The sequence below is a fragment of the Sminthopsis crassicaudata genome, chromosome 1, assembly GCF_048593235.1.
Source record: "Sminthopsis crassicaudata isolate SCR6 chromosome 1, ASM4859323v1, whole genome shotgun sequence".
In the NCBI taxonomy this organism is placed as follows: Eukaryota; Metazoa; Chordata; class Mammalia; order Dasyuromorphia; family Dasyuridae; genus Sminthopsis; species Sminthopsis crassicaudata.
The window spans coordinates 692415835-692433528 of record NC_133617.1 but is presented as its reverse complement, the minus strand read 5'-3'; the positions used below and the strand labels follow the sequence as shown (position 1 = coordinate 692433528).

The window sequence follows — 17694 nt, the reverse complement described above, 5'->3', positions numbered from 1 at the left end:
ATGTGAGTTTAAATACAGGTTCTGTTTCACCTTAAAAAAAAAAAAAGAGACCTCACCTTTGGACTTCAGTTTGCTCTTCTACAAAAGGAGAGGGTTAAAATATTTCCTTCTATGTCCTAAGCTTACCTCTTTCCTTTATAATTTAAGAAAGTACTGGCAAAAAATATCTTCCTTATAACCATTTGAATTCTCCTCAGATCCCTCAACCTCTTTTTTGGTTTTCCATAGATAACTAGTGTTCAACTGACCTTAAAAAGAGAAATTAAGAAATAGGACTATAGATCACAAAGAGATAAAATATAAGGTTAGGTATATACACATATGTGATTGGGTATCCAGATTTCTAAGAGATAAAGAATATTTGCCTAAGTATAAAAGGGAAGAGAGAGAGAGAGAGAGAGAGAGAGAGAGAGAGAGAGAGAGAGAGAGAGAGAGAGAGAGAGAGAGAGAGAGAGAAGACATAATTATGGGAGCATATTACATATAACCTGATGTCATAGAAGATACAGATGATGCTTTTCTAGCATTGATATAGAATTGGCAATAAATAGTAATATAAATAGGAGGTGGCCAACCATCTAATCAACCATGTCCTGATGCAAGCAGAGTATCTTGTAAAACTTTTATTTTGTCTTCATGAGAGTTTCAACTCTCAAAAGATAAAATGATGCATATTCAGACACATAGTACAAATTTTAGGAAAAAGAGAGATTACTCCACAACAGAGAATTTAAAAGAGATGATGGCTCAGAGAGGAAGGGAGATTATCAAAAAAAGAATTCTAACAAAATATCTATATTATCTTGATGAAAAATCCAAGGGAGAAGTCCTAAAGAAATCAATACAAGTAAAAAGGGGCTTAGATTTGTGAAGAAATGCTAATAAAAAAGGGCTCTTAAAAAGCATGTTTGGAGAAAAGAGAAAGAGAACGTAGAAGAAAAAAATGATCACTAGAAGCCAGCATTGGTTCACAGAGAGAAAAAAAGGTCTTTCAAATTAACTTCATGTCTTTCTGCCCAAGCCCATCCCACCTCAACAAGAGAATGAGAGTAGAGGAAATATACAGATAAAATGAATTATGATTCCAGCCAAGATATCTTTTTTTAACAGGAAGAAGAAAATAATGATAAAGTGGGTTATATTTCTAGCTGAATTTAATTTGTAGCTCTGTGTGGCTCTACAGGAAGATCTTTAGTTAAATATCAAATGGATGTATCCTTGACCTCTCCAGTTAAACACTAAACAGTTTCCATGAATCGGGAATGAAACTATTCAGGAATAAGGAGGTAATCATCCAACTGTGTTCTGTTCTGGTCAAGTGACATCTAAACTATTGCATTAAGGCCTTGGTGCCACATTTTATGAAGGACAAGAAGCTGGAGTGCGTAAAGAGGATAGAAAACACTATAGTTAAAATGCTTTAGTTTATACCACAAATATTGGTTAAAGGAAATGGGAAGTTTAGCCTAGAGAAGAGAAAACCCAGAGGAACATGAGAGCCATATAAAGTATTTGAACAATGTCACATGGAAGAAAACATTTGTTCTGTTTTTCCCCAAAAGTAACTAAATTGGTACAAATTTACAAAGGGACAGATCAAGGTTTTATGTCAGGAAAAACACAATTAGTAGTAACCACAATTCAAATAAATTATCTTGAAAGATCAAGAAGCAAAGCATAGACTTTGTATCAAGAATAATTTTCCAAGTATATATTGGACTAAAGGGTCAGTGATGTCCTTCTAGCTTTGAACTCATGATCATATTATGACACATTATTCAATTTGTAGCCAACATTGTATGGATAGCTAATATGTTGGATTATAGGAGTCCAAGTCTGGTTCTATAAACATTATTACAAATTTCAGGAATAATGCTCCACATATGTAACATAATTACTGATAAAGTCAGAAAGAGTTAATAAATGAAATGATGGATCAAAATTAACAAATTGAAATCCAACAGGGGCAAATACATTCTGTAACTGAGAAATAAAAAACCACATAAATCCAAAATGGGGAAAGATTAGCCTAAGAGTAGCTAGTTGGCTATAAACTCGAAATAGACCAAAAGCGTGAACTAACAGCAAACAAGAATCACCATAACCATAGATTACATTAAAAGGAATATATTATCCAAATCATGCAAAGCAACAACAGAGCCTCAGAGTCCAAGACAATCAAACAGAGGTAAAGTTTTGTAATATTACAAGGCTGCTTCTGGGAAGGATGGAGGAGGAAAATGGGGATTGGAGATAGACTCATCTGGAATGAGTCTCTGGGCAAAGGTAAAGAGAGAAGCCCCTAGAACTTCCCATTATAATTACTTTTTCTAATTAGTTATTAAACTCCTTTGTACTCTGGAAGCAGAGTCCTGATACCCCACGCTAATAACTGTTGTTGGAAATAGTCCTGATCATTCTCTATCTGGAAGATGGATGCTGCATTATGTTAATTGACATTTCAAGAAGGACAGTGACAAGCTGAATATGTCTGAAGGAAGATAGTCACAACAAAGAGGAGAGTTGAAATCACATCAGGAGAAGGGAATTGGAGATATTTAGCTCAGATTTAGTATGAAGATGAGATATTACAACTGTCTTTAAAATCTGAAAGGTTATCATTCTATGGGATTCCTGAACTTAAAACTACAATACCTAAGGAGGTAGGCAGCTTTCAGCGATATATGATGAAGAATTTCTGATCATAGCTGTCCTAAAATGGAATGGACTACCTTATGAAATGGGATATTTGATGCCACATAAAGCAGAGGATGAATGCTCACCTGTCAGCGATGCTATAGAGGGGATTAGCACATTTGGTTCGAATTTGATGATTCTTTTAAAAATCTTTGAAGTTTGAGCATGTTTCTCTAAACATTTTATTACAAATTTCAGTGACATCCACACCATATGAACCCAATTCTCTAACTTTTGATTATATATTAATCATGTGTCCCAGAACCAGGAAAGTTCTTTCATGAGAATCATCTGGGATGTACATTTTCACAAATGTGAATTTGAACTTCCTAACTTTTAAGGTCAAAGTCTTTAACCATTTACCATATCATCTATGGGAATGTCCACCAAACAAACAAAAAACCACAATACTCCAGGCTTTATGTCATTTTGTAAATGACAGATTCAGTTATAACAATAAGTAACACTACCACATCCCATTTATAGAGCATTCTACAGTTTATATGCCTAATTTGATTCTTGAAACAGTGTTGGGATATATCCAGAATGTATATAGATTTTATAGATGCCTGAAAGTGTAAAGTGACATGCCCAAAAACATAGTCATTACATGGCATAGATTGAGAAAGGGCTTCCACAATTGCAAGATATATTCTCCTATATAAAGCACTTTGCTAGGAACCATAGAAGGTACAAAGAAGTCTATATCATTATTCCTGTCCTGTGGAAGTTTACTGCACAATTATAGGAAAAGACAGGATAAATACCATGTGAGTGCTGCAAGCCAATCACTATGTAATTTCCAAATATGGGAGATATTCTTTTTTAAATAATTAAGGAAGGCATCTGGGAAAATGTACAATTTGATTTAAAATTTAAAAGACGAATAGAATTTCAGCTGATAAAAATAATCTAGAAATAGCACTCTATATCAAAGGTCTCCATCTCAAAGAGAGAAAATATGAAAAAGGAAAAGGATCTATGCATAAAAGATATTTATAACAGTTCTTTTAATGGTGGAAAAGAATTGAAACTTGAGGGGTTGCCTAGGGATGGACATATTATGGTATATGAGTCTGAAGAAATATTATTTTATTGTAAGAAATGATGAATAGAATGCTCTCAGAAAAATCTGGAAAGATTTACATTAAGTGATACAAAGTGAAATGAATGAGTAGAACCAGGAGAACATCATACACAGTAACAGCAATATTTATTATGATCAACTGTAAATAACTTAGCGATTCTCAGTAATACAATAAAGTAAGATGATTCTGAAAGACTTAGGGTAAAAAATGCTATCCATTTCCAGAGAAAGAACTAATGGAGTCTGAGTGAAGATCAAAGCATCCTTTTTTGACATTCATTATTTTTCTTGTTTTATTTTCGGTCTGTATTTTCTCTTATAACATGATGAATATGGAAATATGTTTTGCATGACTGCATATGTAAAATCTATATCAAATTACTTGTCTTCTCAATAAGGTAATCCCTTTTCAATAGAAAAGGAAGAAAATTTAGAATCAAAACTTTTAAAAATGAACATTAAAAACTTATTTTCACAAGTAATTACAGAAAAATAAAATAAATTTCTTTTTTTAAAAAAGGAGCTTGGAAAATAGTTTTATAGATCTATAGAAATATTATTAGAACAGATAGATTTATATTCCAAATACAACCCCTAACTCCTTTGCAAAACTCAACATATAAAGAGTTAAGAGAAAGTAAGTCAGTCTTTCAAGATCTAGCCCTCAAATCAGCAAAAATAAGAGGAGAGTAATTATTGAGTTCTGATCCTGTCATTATGGAAGGTCTTGCATGGGCTATAAGATTGTAGTGAACAAATCCCTCCTCATTAGATTTATAAAAGCAACTGATACTAATACTACTTATGAAGAGAGAAGACAATATTAAGTACTGAATTCAGAAGAACAGTATTTTGTGCCTTATGTAGCACAATTTGCTTTCCTTTTTTAAAAACTCCAAGATTTGGGGATACTTAGACCTTCCCCCAGGATTGCAAAATGAAATGTTTTCTATGAGCAGATCTAAGCATCAGTCCAAAAGTAAGCAGAAGAAAATTGATTGAGCTCCTGCTACATTATGGTATCCTACTTTAATCTCAGGATGAATAATAAATGCTTAAATCTGAAAAGTGGAATCTCTATGTGAGATTTTTTTTTTAAAACTCATTTGAATGATGATGCTAGGGAAAAAAAGGGCAAGTTACAGGGGTGAGAATAAATAACACTAGCATTTGATCCACTGATTTATAATACATTTTCAGTCCTTAGAGTGTTGTATTAATGCCTGATGTTATACTAAGAATCAGAAACCAGCAGACTTGTTTGAACAGCTGAAAAGTCCTAATTAGAGGAAAAACTTGCATCAGAAAAAAAGATGAATGAACACTCTTCAGATCAGCTGGGTCTTAAAATTTTCACCACAGGATGTATCAACCCTGCTAAAATTTCTTGGGATTAGGTTTTGTTTTTTAAAGGAGGAGGAATGATATTTGTATTTCTAATAGCATAGTTATGCACACAACTATCTGGTCAATAGGGAAGGAGAGAGAACCTTTGTAAAGAAAACTGGGAGTGGGATCTTGGAACAGACTTACACAAGTGACCTTCCGGTAGATTTGGGCAGCGTTCTGGCATTCTGAGTAGGGGTATTCTGAGGTAGCCATTTCCAACATACACATCCCAAAGGCATAGACGTCAACAGATTCATCATAGTGTTCTTCATACATCTCTGGGGCCATGAATTCTGGGGTTCCTGAGCATATAAAAAGAAAAAGCACAAAAGTTAACCCAAATACCAAGTTCACATCAGAAAAGGAAGGCTGCCCTCCTTATGCACACTTCAAAATATCTAACTCTCAGGATTTTGGGAACAAAATAAGAGAATCTTTTAAATATAATACAGAATTAGAGAATCTCAAAGTTGGAAAGAACCAACTGCTAGTGCCTTCCCCTTTAAGTTTAACTTCCAAGCATATATCTCATATATGTCTGGGTTTTCTTTTTCTATGCCTTTAGAATGAAAGTTCCTTGAGGACAGTAACTGTTTGATTTAATGTGTTTCTTGGCATTCCTTTATATTCCTAGCACTAAGCACAGTACTCAGCACATACAAAGCATTTAAATATTTGTTAACTGAGCAATCAAATGACTTCAGAGACCCATTACCAAGTAATGACTTGCTAGCTTAACTGATATCTAAACCAGAATTCCTTTTACAGAGGTTATTCTGGGAGAGGCATTTACTCTTAACTTGGAAAAAGGCACTGCAGAACGATGAGAACTACAATTTCTATTGCATTCTATAGCTGAAAAGAACCCAGGACTGGACTACCTATATATTACAAAGCTATAAAAATAAGAAGTATACATATAATTCAAGAATGTAAAATTAATACAAGCTGAATGTTATCACCAAATTATAATAATTTAAGAACCAAGGGATTCCTACTTAATACGTGAACAAGATGCCATGATGAAAAAATACTGTATTTTCTTCTGAAAGCCCCAACAATCCAGTATTATATTATTATAATCCTTGATATATGAATTTTCAAGTGTTAAACATTTAAGAGATACTCTAGAGCAGGGGTTCTCAAACTAAGGCCCGCGGGCCAGATGCGGCCCACTGAGGCCGTTTATGCGCCCTCCAGGTTATGGCAAATGGGCTTAGGAGTGGAGACAGAGTGTAAGCTTTCGTTTTTTACTATAGTCCGGCCCTTCAACAGTCTGAAGGACAGTGAACTGGCCCCCTATTAAAAAAATGAGGATCACTGCTCTAGAGTTTCCATATTTCCACAGACTCATTAATTAGGAAAAAATAAAAAACCTGAACATGTTTTCTATCTCTAATATATGCATAATGGCAAGGTGGATTGCATTCTAGATAAGAGTATCAAGAAGACCTGAGTTAAGATTTTCCCTCAGACACAAAACAAATGTATAACTTGAGGCAAGAAAGAATGCATTAATAATGGCCCCTACCTCACAGAATTGTTGTGAGGATTAAATAGAAGCACATTATAAAATCTAAAGTATCATGTTTATAACATAAAAATAATTCTTTACATTAGGACATTCATTAAAAAAAAAAAAAAAAAAAAAAGAATTTAAACAAGGATGTGATAAGATGAAATGATATTTGATCCCAGAAACACTAAGAAGACATTGGAGTTACTGAGTAAGGAAATAACATGATTCATTTAAGATAGAAATAGAGAATGGAAAGACTGAAGCTGAGGCAACCAATCAAAAGTTTATTATAACAGTCCAAGTGAATAGTAATGAGGACTCCAACCAGGGAAGTAAATTATGTGAGTAAAAAAAAAGTGGATGGAGGTGAATTGTTGAAGGAAATTATTAAATGATGAACTGATTAATTCTTATTGACCATTAAATAGTTAAGTAGTTAATGTCAATTATTTATTGTTGTTAATTGAATGTGGAGAGGGAGAAAAAGGTATCAAGGATAATGCCAATGTTGTGAAGCTGTGACTAGAATGAAGATCTAAAATGAAGAAGAAATCTGAAAGTTTAAAAATAGAATTAGTTTAGAGATAGAGAAGGATGTGTTTGTGTGATCATTCTTTTCTAGAAATGTTTAAGATAGGCCACCAAATTTGAAAATTTCCATAGGAAATTTGTGATATGGTAGAGGAGCTCAGGAGAGACTTAGTCTGGATTTAGTGAACTGGGAGTTCATTGCACAGAAATGAAATTAAACCCATGAGTACTGATCAAATCACTAAGAAAGCAGAGAAATAGTCAGTCAACAAGTCTGTCAGTTAACAGAATCGAAAAAGAGCTATCAATCTGTCAATCCTTTCCGTGTCCATAAATACTTATAAGAGGACCCAGAATAGAGCTTTGACATGCATGCAAAAAACAGAAAGGATCCAATAAAGGAGAAGCAGAAGGGAGAGAAAACAGGTAGGAGAAGATCTAAGGGAAAACCATCTTGTGAATAGCCTAAAGAAGGGAGAAAAAATGTATTCAAAAAGAGACAATGGTAAGCATCTTCAGATGCTGGACAGAGTTCAGGAAGGGTAACCATTAAAAAAAAGTCATCAGATTTGGCAATGTAGAGATTTTTGGTACCTTTGAAGAGAACAGTTTCAATTTTGAGAGATCAAAGACAATAAAGATATTAAGAATTTAAAATATCAGAAAGAGGTCAGGGTCCTCAATGGAAAGAAAGGAAATTCAGAAGCATTTGGAATTAAAGGTAATAAAATTAAACCCCATCTTTGCTTTCTCCTCCTGTCCTATTCAGTCTTTTCCACAGAAAAATTCAAAGTGCTTATGTTTGAATTTACTCATCCAAGTAATAGAATAATTTCACATTCTAAAAAAAATATTGCTGAATAGAAATTTTATTATAAAACCCCACTCATATTTGGAAAGTCTGGGATACAACTTGATTCACAAGATCAAATTTAGAGCTTGGGTCCAGTGATTTCTCACATTGTTTTCCAGATCTAAACATCCCATGGTGCTATGATTCTAAAAGGAGCACTGAGCTTAAAACAAATCTAATTTGTCTTTTTATCCCCTAGGCCTGTCATTTGACTACTTAACAAGGTATTCTAGTTTGGCACATGAAACTAAATCCTTACACATAAGAAAATGACAAAGAAAGTAACCTAATATGACTCTGGAGCCCTACTATGCAGGCTTTGAAACATCTGCTCTGAATTAAGTAGCCACTTAACCCCTTTCAAGTGTCACTGTACACTGAGAGTATAAAAAGTAGTCTAGCAACAAGCCTGTGTCTCAGTCTTTTTTTTTTTAATTTCAATAGCTAAAAATATTTTTCCAGTTACATGTAAAGATAGTTTTCATCATTAATTTTAAAAGATTTTAAGTTATAATTTTTCCCTCCATCTCTTATCTCCCCACCAAGACACCAAACAATACAGAAGAGGTCATACATGTATATTAAACATATTCATAATAGTCACATTGTGAGAGAGAAATCAGAACAAAAGGGAAAAGCATGAGGAAGAAAAAAAGCAATCAAACAACGACAAAGAAGGTGAAAATAGTAGGCTCCAATCCGCATTCACGCTCTAGTTTTCTCTCTGGATGGGAATGATATTTTCTATTCCAAGTATTGCTGAGAAGAGCTAAGTCTATCAGAGTTGATCATTGCTATTTAACATTGCTGTTACTGTGTACAAGTTCCCCCAGTTTTGCTCACTTCACTCAGCATCAGTTCATGGAAATCTTTCCAGGCTTTTCTGAAATCAGCTTGCTCATCATTTCTTATAGAACAATAACATTCCATTACATTCATATAAAATAACTTATTCAGCCATTCCCCATCTGATGGGCATCCACTCAAATTTCAAATCCTTTCACCATAAAAAGAGCTACTATAAACATTTTTGCACATGTGGGTCCTTTCTCCTCCTTTATGACTCCTTTGGGATACAGTATGTCTCAGTCTTGATGATGGTAGAATATTGGCAGGAGAACAAAATCAATTCAGCTACTGCCTTTTTTCAACTCTGTTTCTTCTCCAACTAGAGTTCATCACTTTCAGCTACATAAGTAGGAAGACATCAGAAGGGAAATACAAGCTGGTAAAGAGATTTTTATCCTCCAAAGAGGAAGGGCTTCAAAGGAAAATTTAAGATAAATCAAGTGAGAGTTGAAAGTATCTAGAAGTACCTGGGAGCTAGGAGTTTGCCCTCTCTTAATCAATTACAATCTTGAACATCTCAGGGCCTAAGTTTCTCAATATCCATAATAAGCGGGTTTTGGACAAACTGAGCTCTGTGGTCATATATAGTTCTAAGCTTCTCTGGATCTAAGATTAAGTGCAGGGATGGAAAGATTTGATTAGTAGGAGAATATAGTGCATCAATTAGGAATAATGCTAATTAAATTCAATAGAGCAGGAAGTTTTAACAGTGGCAAAAGAAAAAAGGAACTATTTACTTTCCTGAAACTCCAAGAATCCTTGACCGAAGAACTATAATGTTTTAAAAATTTACTTTAAAATACTTATTTACAATTCATCTGTCTGCTCCAGGCATGTAGTGATTTTATTTTGACTGTCAATTCTATGAATTGATAATAAAGGCAAGCAGTAAATGGGAATCAACAAAGGCTATTTATTTTAACCTTCATTTTCAATTTTTTCAATTAGCTTTCACTGAGTGCCTACATCATCTTGTGCAACATGAAAGTCTACTCTCATGCTTTAAGCAGCTTCTCAAGATTTCAGACAGTAATTTCTTAGTCACTAGCAGGGCTGGCTCTGTTCAGACTTAGAAGATAGTGGACAGAAAGTTACTATTTAGTCGTAAGAATGAAAAAGAAAATGGAAACAATCCTCATTCACAAAAATATTGTATTTGTATGGAGGATTCTTGGTCAAACACAGGTTACATACCTCATGACTTTTGAGATCAATTAAGAAAGAGCTAAACAAATTATTGTGTATGAATGTAATTAAATACTATTGTGTTTTAAGAACTGAAAAGGAAGACTTCAGAGAAATCTGTTTAGATCAAATCAACTGATACAGAATGTAGTAAACAGAACTAGAACAATTGATATAAGAAAAAAATCACAAAAGACACCAGAACTCTGATCATCACAATGGTCTCATGATTTCAGAGGATTCATACTAGCTATTCCCTGAAAGGGAGGTGACGGACTTCCACTGTGCATACATTGTTTTGTATGTGGGTCAATGAAAATACTTTTTTTTTTGGCCAGGCTTTGTATTTTTATTATAAAGGTTTCATTTTGTTTTTCAACGAGGAGCAGAGAGAAAATACATTTTTACTTACTGAAACATAATAATGTTCTAAAAAGGATGGAAAACAGGGACAGGTAGAGGATGCAGTAGACAGAACACTGGCCACAGTCAGGAAGGACCTGAGTTCAAATTTCAGACACTTGATATTTATTAGCTGTGTGAGTCTGAGCAAGTCACTTCACCCTGCCTCATACACATATACACAAAGTATGGAACAAAAATACTTCAGATGTATTTTGATTTGAATAATGACAGTTGGAATTATTACTAACTTCAGTGGGGACTGTTGATTAGACAAGTCACCTCATGAAATTGTTTTAAATGGATTTGTGGAGTTGAGTTTTTGAAACTAACTGTAGGAGGCATCAAGCCTAGGGCTAGGGCTTGTCTCACCATACCCCATTTGGTCAAAGCATGTCTGGATAATTCACACATTTTTGATGTTGATTAGCTCTAAATAACCAGAAGAGCATGATCAGGAGGGTGAAAATACAATATGGGGTTAGTTGAAAGAACTAGGAATGTTTAGCCTGAAGAATATAAGATTTAGGTAAGGGGCAGGAGTGAGAGACAGAATATCTATATTGAAATAGTTGGTGATTTGTCACATGAAAGAGAGATTAAACTTGCTTGGCCCAGAGGACAAAGAGTGGAAGAATATATGGAATATATAGAGGCAGATTTAGAGATCTTCCTTTAAGACAGAGCTCCAGCATGAAGTTGTACCTAACCTTCAAAATGCTAGTGCCTTTTCTCCCAAATACCTTATTTTTATATTTATATTATTTTATGTATGATATATAATTTTATTATTACTAATATTATTTATATTGTGTTTATATTTTATACAGATGTATCTACCCTCAGTAAAATGTAAGCTCATTGGTAAGTAGGGATTGTTTCATTCTTTGTCCATGGATTCCCAATAGCTAACAGAGGTGGCTAGTAGAGGGAAAGTTCTAATTACTTTTTGAACAATTGATTGATGGGCATCCCCTCGGAGATTGGTATGTCAGTAAAGTTAGTGACTTCATGCTCACTAGAATTTTTCAGGCAAAGGCTGGATTACCATTTGTCATATGTTGTATATGGCTCAGCATCTTAAACTGTAATTCATGATTCCATATGGGTCTCGTAACTGAATGTGGAGATCACAAAATTTTGATTTCATCTATATACCCAAGGTCATGTAAACATTTCTCTGGCAAGGAAAAGGTCGCAAATGGAAAGAATTTAAGAAGTATGTGTAAAAATCCAATCTCTCTTTCATGTGGCAAATCACCAACTTAAATCATAACATACTTAAATTTTATACTGTATGGGATCTTTGGTTAAATAAAGGTTGGCCCAAATGGCCCCAAGACCCCCTTCAACACAGATTTCATGACTGACATGATCTGTGTCTAATATAATTCATCTTACTGACTTCTTCCTACCTTTTCAGCCTGGTCTGCCAAGATTGTTTGGCATTTTGATTCTCTCACAAAGAACTACCCATCAATGAATTACTGAAGGACCCTCAAAAGCAAGCACACAAAATTTAAAGACAGAATAGACTTCAGAGGCTAGTTCAGCCTGAACTGAAACAAGAATCTGGTCTATCAAAATAGCCAACATCATCCAGCCTTTGCCTGAAGACTTCCACTCAAGGAAGCACCCATACTTTTCCACTCTTTGCTTTCTCATATTCCTAAGCAATGCTAGGCAGTGCTTTTTTGAGTACATAACAAATTGACGGCCAAAATTCCCAAATGCTATAAACCGTTTTGCTTCGTGAATAGATCCAGTGGAAAAAGAATGATGAGCATACATTCAAACATTTATTATATGGTTTCAAGCTGTGTTGTCATTCTATCTCATCTTCAGAAATAAAAGTGGGCATGAGACAGCAGATTCTACCATGTACAAGCTGCTCTCAGGGAGTAAACAGGCGCCTCTGTATCAACACTTTTAGGTCACTTGGGTGCCACTGGTGTCTGAAATAACCATTTACAAAGTGATCCCTTGGCAACCTATAATAGCTGGTGTAGCTTTGCAGAATACCCTTTTGCCCTAGTGACTAGCACCTCTATGGGGGAGAACCATATTCATTTAAAAAAAAGTTAAGAGCTCATTACTGATGAATGGATTCAACCTTTCTATTAATGAAAACATCCAAAACAAAAACAGTCATTTATGTGTTTTCTATGGCATGCCTTGGTTTTCAGGATGCTTTACGAGTCCAGTACCACTGGAGTCCCAATATTCCTATGAAGTAATGAATGCAAAGTTTACTGCAGCTATATAATAGATTAGGCAGATGAAGTGCCAAGAAGGGAAGTTATTAGCCTGAGGTCTCACGGTTATGAAGCAGCCACGGTGGGAACTAAGCCAGATCCTCTGTCTCCAAACCCAAGGATTTTTCCATTACAAGACAGCACTGTGTCAAATGAAAAATATGCAATTGCTCCCAATGATTTTTACTTCATAAGCACAGACAAGTTATACAAAGGCTTATGACATAAACTACCCTATAAAAACCTGCTTCAAAGTATCTAACTCTGAGTGCCAATTACATGGCACTATTAAGGGATAGTATATTCAGGACCCAGAAAGCACATCCACATTCCTTGGAACTAGGATAAGAAAGCGGAAACATGTTTCTCAGTTCCATTAAGGCTGGACAGATCAAATAGATTATTTTGACAAAAATCATTTGAAAATCCTACCAACCAACATTTTTTGTAAAATCATAACCCTAAGGGATTTCTGTATAACCCAATCTAAACTTTGTTCTCCCCATTCTCTACCTAATCTACCAGATGAAGAAAGTGAGATCCTTAGAAAGAAGCCTGCCCAAGGTCAGAGAGGTAGTAACAAAGGCCAGACTTTTAACTAGACCACCTTGCCTTTAGTATCTTTCTATCCCATCCAGTCTTCTACATAACTTTAAATATGGCTCCAATTTTGCATTCTCATAATCCAAAGTAAGACTCAAGTTCTACTGGCTAATCTAAGAACCAATTATGGGGGGCAGTTAGGTGGCGCAGTAGCCCTGAATTCAGGAGGACCTGAGTTCAAATCTGGACTCAGACACTTAACACTTCCAAGCTATGTGACCCTGGGCACTTAACCCCAGCCTCAGGGGAAAAAAAAAAAAAAAAGAACCAATTATGTGATCTTGGGATGTCTCTAGCCATCAATATAATTTTTGAGAACCCAGGATCAGCCCCACATTACAGGAAGTAATTGACCAAAGACTTTTTGCAACATTTATAAATATTATAAACATATATAAGCAATTAAGTATCAAAGACAGTATTGCCTTTTTCCGTAGTTGTTTTAAAAACAACTTTATCTCCCTAACTAGCATAGAAACTCCCAGTCAGCCATTTCTTAAGCTACTCTCTTTTTATACAATGCTTATCTCAGAATTTCTGGTATGCATTTCTGGCATTCAAAAAAACAAAAAACAAAAAACCCTAACTGATTTGCTGTATAAATTAAATTGCTCATCAACTTTTAAAACATTTCTTACTTTCACTCCTATTATTTGATATAGTTCTAAACATATTAGCAATAGCACAAAATTGCAGGTATGAAATCCCCTTTATTTCCACATAACAAAAACAAGAAACAATAATGGAAAGGGAAATCCTATTCCAAATAACTTTAAAAAAAAAAAAAAAAAAAAAAAGCAAAAACTATATAAGGATCAATCTACCAAAGGACACAATAGACTCATATAATAAGACTTGTAAGAACAACTTAGCTGAAGGAATATCCAGTGTTCATGCTTAGGCTATGTCAATATAAAAAATAACAATACCACGAAAATTAATTTACACTTTTAATGCTGTGCCAACCACTTTAAAAAAAAAAAATTAAAAGGCTGAAATAAAGTAAGGAAACATAATAAATACTGTGTAGCAGATTAGGGGGATGATGACTCATAAAAAGTCAAAAAATTTTAGAGAAAGAGAGAGGGGGAAATATAAGCTTAAGTATTGTAGCTTTAAATGTGATTGGATTATCAATTGGGGAAAGGCTGAATAAGTTAGAGCATATGAATGTAATGGAATATTATTTTTCTATAACAAATGATTAACAGGATAGTTTCAGAAAGGCCTGAAGATATTTACATGAAGTGATGCTAAGTGAAGTGAAGAGAAACCAAGGCAACATTGCATATACGACAGGATTATGGATGATCAACTGTGACAGACAATGAGGTGATTCAGATAAATTTCAGTGGACTTGTGATGGAGAGCTATCTGCTTCTGGAGAAAAGACTACAGGACTGAATGGGGATCACAGCATAATTATTTTCACTTGTTTTGTTGTTTGCTTGCTTGCTTTATTTCCCCTCATTTGATTTTTCTTGTGCAGCATGATAGATACTGAGATATATTTAGAAGAAGTACTCAAATTTAACCTATATTGGATTGCTCACTGTCAGGGAAAGGGCAAGTAGAGAGGTATGTGGGGATAAATGAATGTATTTTGAAAAATAAAATGCTATTATTTTTAAAATGTATTGAATAGATGAAGCAATCCAATAAAACAAAAAAGAATGACAGACTGGGGAAAAAATCCTACAACCTGCTGCTTATAAGAAATATATTTTTAAAAAGACATTTGCAAGATGGCAGAGAGCAGATAGGATTTTACCTGAGCTCTTTCTGGCTTCCCTCAGAATCAACACTAGATCAATCCCGGATAGATTTTAGAGCAACAAAACAAATATTTTGAATGTAACAAATTTCCAACATGAAAATATCTTGGAAGGACTTCATAAAAAGTCTGTTTCAATTGGGCAAGGAGGGACATAGCCCACGCAGGTGCAGGTGCAGCACAAAAAGGACAGGGCAAAGAAACACTGTGCAGGGGATTTACTGTGAGGCTGTAAAACAAAATACAGAAGCACTGGGTACTTATCCTGGTTCAGAAGGCCAGTGGATCAACAGACCAGCTGTGAGACATCTAACACAACTACAGAAAGCAAATAGCCCCTGAACATCAGCATAACAGATGGGACTTGGCCAAGTCCACCCAGTACAGTAGGAAAATCTGCAGCACGGGCCTTGGCTATTACCTTGTACAGGAAGATTAGGACCGTCTCCCCTGTTCTCTAGAAACAGACCTCAACCTTTAAAAATGAGCAAAAAAAACAAAAGAGCTGTTACCATAGATAGCTATTATGGAGACAGTGAAGAATGGAACTCAAACCCTGACAACACTAAAGGCAAAATGCTTCCAAATGAAGTTTCAAAGGGAAATTTGAATTAGTCATCAATTCAAAAGGGTCTCTTGGAAGAATTCAAAAAGGATCTTAAAAGAAACTTAGAAAAACAATGAGAAAAGGAAAGCTTTGCAGGGAAAAAAAAAGAAACACAGAAATTAACTGAAGAAAACAACTTAAAACATACATTTGATGAAATATATATATATATATATATATATATATATATATATATATATATATATATATATATATATATATATATATACTGAAGTAAGCCATTTCTTTAAAAATAGATTTAGCAAAATGGAAAAAAGAGAAAAATTCCTTAAAAAATAGATTTGGAGAAATGGAAAAAAAAAAATTCCAGTGAACATAAGTCCTTTAAAAGTACAGTTGGCTAAATGCAAAAGGAGATTAAAAAAAAAAAAAAAACTAACTGAAGAAAATAATTCACTAAAAACCAGAAGTGGACAAATGGAAGTGAATGACTCAGTAAGACATCAAAAATCGGAAGGAAGGAAGGAGAAGAAAATGTAAAATACACGTTAAGAAAAACAACTGACATGGAAAATAAATCCCAAGTAGACAATCTAAGAATTATTTGACTGTCTGAAAAAAGCCTGAACAACATCAAATATTAGGCAAAGGAGCTTGGACTAAAACCAAGAATCAACTAAGACTAAAAACTAAGCATTATCTTCCAGGGAAAAAGATGGACATTTAATGAATTAAGGGATTTTCAATTATTTTTTATGAAAAGACAGAGCTGAACAGAAAATTTGATTTTCAAATACAGAAATTACAAAACGCCTAAGAAAGTAAGAAGAGAAGAAAAAAACAACTATTTTTTAAACATTAAAGCCAAAGACATTCACAAAATAAAACTGAAGTGATGGAAAACATTTACTATGCATCAAGTGAATTTTAAAAAAGCAGGAGTGGCAACTACACTATCACACAAAGCAAAAGTAAACATTCAAAATATAATATGCTATACCAATCAAATTATCAAGGGGATATTTTTAAAACACTGATAAAATAACAAAATTCATTTAGAAAGCTATTTCCTAAAATATCAAAAGAAATGATGAAAAGAAGGGATAAAGTGAGAACTTCTAGATTTCGAACTATATTATAATGCAGCAGTAATCAAAACTATCTGGTATTAGCTAAAGAATAGAAAGACAGATGAAGGAAACATACTAGACAAGGGTAACTCAGAAATAACAAAAGCCAAGAACCAACTGTTTGATAAAATAGAAAATATAAGTTACTTAGGGTAAAATTCCCTATTTGATAAAGTCTATGGGGAAAACTGGAAAGCAATCTGGGAGAAATTAGTTTACATCAATACTTTACATTGCATTTCATGATACATTCTAAGAGAATATGACCTATTAAAGATCAGACTATAAACAAATTTGAAGAGAAATAGAACATATACATTTCACAGCTACAGGATGGATTGCGGGGGGAGAGGGGGAGAGAAGGGAGGGAGAAACATATTTTTAACTAAACCAGAGATAAAAAAAAATTATTGCTGTTGTTTAGTTGTTTCAGCTTCAGACTTCATTGGGGTTTTCTTGGTAAAGATACTGGAGTGGTTTTTGACATTTCCTTCTCTAGCTCATTTTACAGATGAGGAAACTGAAGCAAACTAAGTAAAGTGACTTACCCAGGGTCACACAGCTAGTAAATGTCTGAGGCCACATGAGAACTCAGGATGAGTCTTATTGACTCCAGACCTGGTACTCTTGTGACACTTAGCATTGCTTAAATATAAAATATATAAATCTGATTACATGAAACTGATAAATTTCTGTACAGACAACATTAATGCATCTAGAATAAAAAGGAAAGTGGTAACATAAGGAAAAAAATCTTTGTTATCAAATTTCTCTAAGGATTTTTTTATCTAAGAAATGTAATCCAAAGAAATATAGAGGTGTGTATGTTTTTGTGTCTGTGTGTACGTACAA

The 17694-nt window shown here is 34.1% G+C and overlaps 1 protein-coding gene across 15 annotated transcripts in view; it reads right to left on the bottom strand.

Annotated features, from left to right (window-relative positions):
- Window positions 1-17694, bottom strand: part of WNK2 (WNK lysine deficient protein kinase 2) — a 363168-nt gene that overhangs the window by 109724 nt on the left and 235750 nt on the right. For all 15 annotated transcript variants that reach the window (XM_074283635.1, XM_074283637.1, XM_074283636.1 and 12 more), the window contains one exon: window positions 5318-5475. In XM_074283635.1, coding sequence (XP_074139736.1) covers window positions 5318-5475 — 158 coding nt within the window. The remainder of the gene's footprint in view (window positions 1-5317; window positions 5476-17694) is intronic.